At 43.1% G+C, this 6513-nt stretch overlaps 1 protein-coding gene across 1 annotated transcript; it reads right to left on the reverse strand.

Moving 5' to 3' along the window:
* Positions 1-939: 939 nt before the first annotated feature.
* Positions 940-4223, reverse strand: sox21b (SRY-box transcription factor 21b). Its single transcript, XM_020090288.2, has 2 exons — positions 3837-4223; positions 940-3675 (listed from the first exon to the last, which is right to left on the reverse strand). Exon 2 carries the CDS (start codon positions 3655-3657, stop codon positions 2911-2913), a length of 747 nt encoding a protein of 248 aa, XP_019945847.1. The 5' UTR covers positions 3658-3675; positions 3837-4223; the 3' UTR covers positions 940-2910.
* Positions 4224-6513: the final 2290 nt, after the last annotated feature.

Raw genomic sequence — 6513 nt, forward strand, 5'->3', positions numbered from 1 at the left:
CACACACTCATCTCCATAGTTCTATGTCCACCTTTCCCACTCAGCTCCCATCTTGGAAGAAAAAAAACATAGGCTATATCTATTCAAAAGGCATTTAGTCCATTTCTTTCTTGGCCGGTAAACCCATTCATCAATTGTTCTGGCTTGTAGATTGCATTCTAATGCTAATCCGGCGTGTTAAATATCTTTTTGTTCCCCTTTCACCGTTTTGTCATTCAGTTTATCCAGTTCTGGCCACCCATTTTATTTATTTATGCGCCTGCTTCCATTCATGCGCTCATGTATTTTTTATTATGTTGTTTCACTGTCATGCAGTGTCAACTCACTCCATTCACTGTGGGCTACTTGAAGGGCTCGCAGGGACAAAGCGTGTACACATTGCAGTGCTATTCACTCCGGCCAGCTGGATCGGCTGAGAAAAAAAAAACCTTGTGAAAAGAAATCCTCCACAATGGACACAGAAGAAGTGCACAATGCTAACAGTTTTCCAAATACCACTGATTGCTTTCATCACAATGAGGGAAAGCAGCCGCTTTTGCTGAGCTCCACTTCAACAAACAACACTCTCACAAAACCTCCCAACCCACGTTTTGTTCCCAGACAAAAACTCCTCGACCGTCTAAACGCTCCCAGAGTTGAAAAAAAGTTCTTTCAGCTTTCTTTGCCCTCCTCCTCCTCCTTTCTCTTTCTTTTTCTGTCTCCTCAAGGAAAAAGAAAATATAGTAAAAAAGGGCAAAAAGAAAGAGAAAGAAATGGCCACTGAACTCACAATACAAGTTCTTTTATACGGACCTCTGTGTTTTAATCAGACACATGCTGGATTTACCCCTTTATGACACCTATAGAGTTAATTTCAACAACCTGGATTTTGTTTTTAATTTAACACAAAATCCATTTCATTTTCTGGCTCACCAAAAAAAATACACCAACGATTTTAACTAATGTAAAACAAGAAACTGCAAATTATTGAATGAAAAATAACCTTTACATTTTTTTTTTTATATTAGAAAATGAAGTGTAAATACCACCAGTTTTTTTTTCTTCCATGAAGCTGTAAATAAAACGCACTAAAGGTCACTTGCGCGTTATTTTCGGGGCCCAATAAGAAGGAAGTTCCGTGGAGAGAAGTGATCGGGGCGACACAATGGAGAACATAGCGGTGAAAGGGTGTAATTAACCGTGACGGAGATAATTATCCCTGGACTGTCCAAATTAGTTTTGCATAATCGCTCTGATCCTTATGAATTAATCTCTCAGTGTAATCTAGGAGGGAGGGGGAGGGGGAGGAGGGGAGGCGTTTGCTTAAATAACGCGCATTACTTGTTAGAGATCTAATGGTGGTGGTGAAAGTCAACGTGCACGCAGCAGCACACACACACACTATGCACCTGTCGTGCACGTGAGGGCGTGCACTCCTGCAGGACAGGTGAGCAATTTTAATTATAGGTCTATTAAGTGCGCATTTTACGCACAGGTTGTTTTAAAGCACCAAAGACGTGTGTGCTCTGCAGTAAAAACATCCCTCTCTCTCTCCATCTCTCTCTCTCGTACTCCCTCTTTCTTCCTCTCCTTTTTTCCTGTGAAAAGAAAGCTCAAGAGTTTTATCTTCCCCCATTCACGATTAAAATTGTGATAAATAAGGGGTTTTCTTTTTTTGGCTCTTGATTACAATGGGCTGATTTAGATCCCCCCCCCCCCCCCACCCACAAGTGATGCCATTCACAGCGCGGACAAAAGCGGCCTTTGGAGGATACCTTACACTTCACCTGGACCGAGGAGCAGAAAAAGAGAAAAGATAACAATCTTGTTCATCTCACCAAGAACTACAGCCTGCGATCCCCTTCCGTTTTTTGTTTTTTTTTTCAATCCGAAGACGCTTTATTGTGTAGTCCTTTTTTGCTCAACAAGTGAACAGTAGCAATAGGTTTGAAGTACAGAACGGAGGTTAAAGAAAACACAAAAAAACATACAAATTCCATAAGAGTTAGATAAAAATGTTTTTCTTCTTCTTCTCTTCCTCCTGCACATGATACCAGGAGTTGGAGAGTGAGGGATCAAGAAAAAAATATGAGAAGGCTAAACTCCCATTTGCATTTTTAAAATGTTTGTACTTTTCTTAAAACCCGAAAGTTTGCAATGCAATGGAAATTGAATACCACCTCCAAAATAAATTACATCCGTCTCATGTGCAAATATTACAGAACTGGTTTTGTCCTCTTTAGAAAAAAAAGAAAAAGTCTGGGTTCACCATAGATTCCACTAAACAATAAATATTACAGACATCTATAAAACGGTTTAAAAACTCAAAATATACACCGGATTTCTAGGTTTCCTGGCCCTATGTCTCAAACACTAAGCCTATAACGGCAAATAAACTAGAGTCATTTTATCTGTACACATTTACAGTCACTCAAGACAGAGGATGGAGTGGTGGTGTTGTGACAATCCTCGCTGATCCATGAATTAGACCCTACAACATGATATCTGAGAGGAAATGCGGTGGTCCCGTAATATTGTCATTGGAGGCTACAGGCTGCAGCCCTCGGTTCCAACAGGCTCAAGCAGGTGCAACTTGCAGGAAAAAAAAACTGATAGAAATCGACCACCTTTCAAAATGAATTTTCACAAACTGTTCTGGTGCCCCTTCCTGTCAAACGTGTGCCATGTGTGTGCCATCCTTCAGTCCTTCCTCTGCGCGCACAGAGGGGACGGCTGCGTAATAATAGATTAGAGAGTTCTCTAAATAAGCATTACCTTAGATAAAGGCATTAATCAATGTACATACACATGTGATATCTGAGACGACGAGCACTTCATCACATGTACAAGTTTGTGCATGCATAATAAAACTCTTGCATGGATAACTTTTTTGTTTGAATGAATTTCTTATAGAAGTCCAAACCGGGCCTATCATAACGCCGCAGCGTACGCAGGGTACGGTTCAAGTTGTGGTTTCCCCATCCCGGGGAGCAGAATGTACGCTAAGGGCGGCTGGAGTCCCGCTGAGGGCCAGGCCGAACAGTTACAGGGGATCATGTAGCCCGGGTTTCCAGGGGACGGGTGTGAGTGAGTGTGGGTGTGCGTCCCGCCACCTACACCACCAGTCCCGGCGAACGCCGCGGCGCTTCCCGGCGGGTAGCCCAGAGGGGACGCGTACGGAAAGGAAGGCGGGGAAAGCTCTGTCATCTTGGATCCCAGGTCGAAAAAGGAGTAGGGGTTCGTGGACATGGCTGGGTTGAAGAAGACCCTCGCCGCCGCGGCCGCCGCAGCCGCCGCCGCCTTGTCCGGGTTCCCAATGACGGACTCGGAAAGCGCTCCCATGGAAAGCCCGCTCACTTTGAGCGCGTCGTGCTCCCCGAGGTTGTAGGGCATGGGGAAGGAAAACTTATCTTTCTTCATCAGAGTCTTGGGCTTCCGTCTCGGTCTGTATTTGTAGTCTGGATGCTCCTTCATGTGCATCGCTCGCAGCCGCTTAGCTTCGTCGATAAACGGCCTCTTCTCGGACTCGGTGAGAAGTTTCCACTCCGCTCCCAGTCTTTTGCTGATCTCGGAGTTGTGCATTTTGGGGTTCTCCTGGGCCATTTTCCTGCGCTGGGCTCTGGACCAGACCATGAAAGCGTTCATCGGGCGTTTGACGTGATCCATTGGTTTAGACATGTCGGCTCAAAAGCGATTCTAGGAAAAAAAAAAAAGACAAAAACGTAATTTAAAATAAAACAACGCTGTATAAGACTGTATAACTTTACGCACAACAAGTCAAAAACAAAAGTTCTGAACGCTCATTCAAATTCACTCCACAATCCACAACAACCACAGCTCGTGTTTATTCTACTTACTTAAAGAGTTCAGTTCTTCATCCCACCGTTGTACAATCTTCTGAAAAGTACAAGTGGCTGTGTCGTTGCGTGCGCTCGGCTTATGTTTTCTGCTCCATGGTGGCATCCATCTGCGAAAGTCTGTGCGCCTTTAGCAAAGCTCGTGGAGGGAGGGAGAAAACACACGGTCCTGTCGCCTGAGACTGTCAAACCACCACTCAGCAGCGGCAGCGTTTACGCAAGTGGATGACAACTCCCGCTCGCCCCATGTGAAATACGAGGATCTGTGTGGCAGGTAGTGAAAGTGCAAGTGGCGCATGCGCAACAGCAGCAGGACGCGCATCCCACTGTTGAGCGATTTTTTTCTCTCTCCCTCAAATCCCACCCTGAGTTAGAAAAGAAAAGGCACCTCTTCATTATTATTATTATTATTATTATTATTATTATTATTATATATCTTTATTAAGGCGGTTTGAACTCAGAGTGGTGACCTCCCTGCTGCCTGAGCTCATTGGTCTAATATTGTGGATTATTGTTTGTTTATCCCAATGAGGAACGTGTCAAAATGGAATTAGGCCTCTTTTGTTTAAATTCAATTGCTCTTCTTCACATGCATGAAGGGGGGAATGAGCCTCTTTAACACACACTTTATGAAGGTGGCTGCAGCACAGTCAGGTGCATGGAGGGAATCTGAGTCATCTAACTCTTAAAAAGCAGTTGCCCCCTCTTTCTTTTTCCCCCTCTTATTATTAAAAAACACTTGTCATTACACGCCTAATCACCACTTCCTCTCTGTTCCATTTGTTTAATTGACAATCTCACAGGCTTGAATCGGCTGCTGTCACTTCTGCCCCTTCCCTTCCCCATGGGTGGCACTGCCATTGGAAAAGAAAAGTGGTGTGTGTGTGTGTGTGTGTGTGAGAGAGAGAGAGAGACAAGTAAAAAGTAAAGGAACGTCTTCTTTAATTTTCTAGATATTGTGGCATTTTGGCGTAAATACTAAAATGCTGAGGAGGTCTGAAGTGTTTCTAATCGCGCGCGGTGGAAATTAATTACTTTCCTGAAATCCCCCTTTTCACTTTCACTTCAAAGGACCTTCCCAAGGGCAGCGAATCGACAACTGGAATTAGGTTGTCGAATATTCAACTAAGCAATTACAGCTATCTGCAGGACTTGTTGAGTAAATTGTAGGTTCAAGTGGTTTGTTCTCGCACCTTCCCCGTTGTACATAATTATATACAGTGCATGTGTATGGAAAAAAGAAAGAAAGAAAGAAATAAGAGAGGGGGCTGCATGGAACAATATCATAAATGAGGAATTAGGCTGTAGGTCGATATAAATGGATGTCAAATTCAATTCATGTACCCTTGTTATTTTTTAACAGTTCAGCCTAATTTGGGACAGTTTACATAACATGAAATTATTATTATAAAGATTTAGAATTAAATGTTGGATAAATAATAGTCCCAATGACATGTGGTGAAAGTTGAGTGATGACCAATTCCACTAAAGTTGTGCGTAATTTCAAACAGCGACCTAAATTCCTGCTGCGCGTAAATGTCCCGTTACACGAGGATTTATTTTCTTTCTTTGGAGGAACATAAATATAAAGCTGTCTGAGTGAGGCACCATTCTATTGTCTCAAGTACCTGACAAGGTGAGGATGATCCCGCCATAGAAAATAAAATAAAGGACCCAGCTGACAGACAGACGTGCTGCTGCAGCCTGTATAAACTCTGCAGCCGCAGCATCTCTCAACACCGTGCGCGCCTCTTTGTCGGCTTGTCATTCCCCTCGATAACATTCCTGCAATGACGCGCTCCGTGCTCTTACTCCGCAGGAGCATCGGCCTCTCGTGACACAAACTGGGGTGATCTATATATATATATATGTGTGTGTGTGTGTGTGTGTGTGTGTGCTATGAATTATGTGAATAAGTTACGGTGAAAAAGTTATCATCTGGAGTCACAGGTGCGTAATGTTGCGCACATGCCTGAATTTAAACTGGCTTCTTTGGGGTATTTTTTAATTTCTTATCACTGTCCCTATTCTATTTTTTTTTTTTTTTTGAGTAATTCTTTCTAATCACATCTCTTCACTGTCCACCTTCTGCCTCGGTGTGTTTTTTATTAACCTGTGTTTGAGGCTCTTCGTGATGATGGTGATGGCTGGGCCTGTAGTTGAGGCTGCATCATTAACAGGAGGTGTGTTTGCTACTCATAAAAAAACGTCAAGATTCGTTGTATCTGTTATAAAAATTAATTTGCAGGGTGAGAAAACATACATTTATACAATTTAGTAATTTAGCTGAGATAAGATTAAAATATTAAATTAATAATAATAATAGTAACACCTCCAGTCTGTGTTGCTCCCCCACACACATTTTTTTACTGATGCCTGGGTGTTGGAAATAACACTTAAATAATTCAAGATGAGTTAGTGAGAGTGGGAGAATTACCTGCCGATAAAGCCTGAGTCCAGCCTCTGAGACGGAGCCAGCACTCCCACCTCACAGCACACGGGTGATAAGACTGAATAGAAAAATATCATGCAAATAGAAGGCAGACAGCAGCAACAACAAGCCCACGGGGACATTTTCCTATACCCCGGCACAGATCGCACACAGTTCACTCCAAAGTGCTAAAGCCATCACTCTGAAATAGGAGCCCCTGGAGGTGCAAGAATCTTCATGATAGCA

This window comes from Paralichthys olivaceus, chromosome 10, assembly GCF_024713975.1.
Source record: "Paralichthys olivaceus isolate ysfri-2021 chromosome 10, ASM2471397v2, whole genome shotgun sequence".
Lineage (NCBI taxonomy): Eukaryota > Metazoa > Chordata > Actinopteri > Pleuronectiformes > Paralichthyidae > Paralichthys > Paralichthys olivaceus.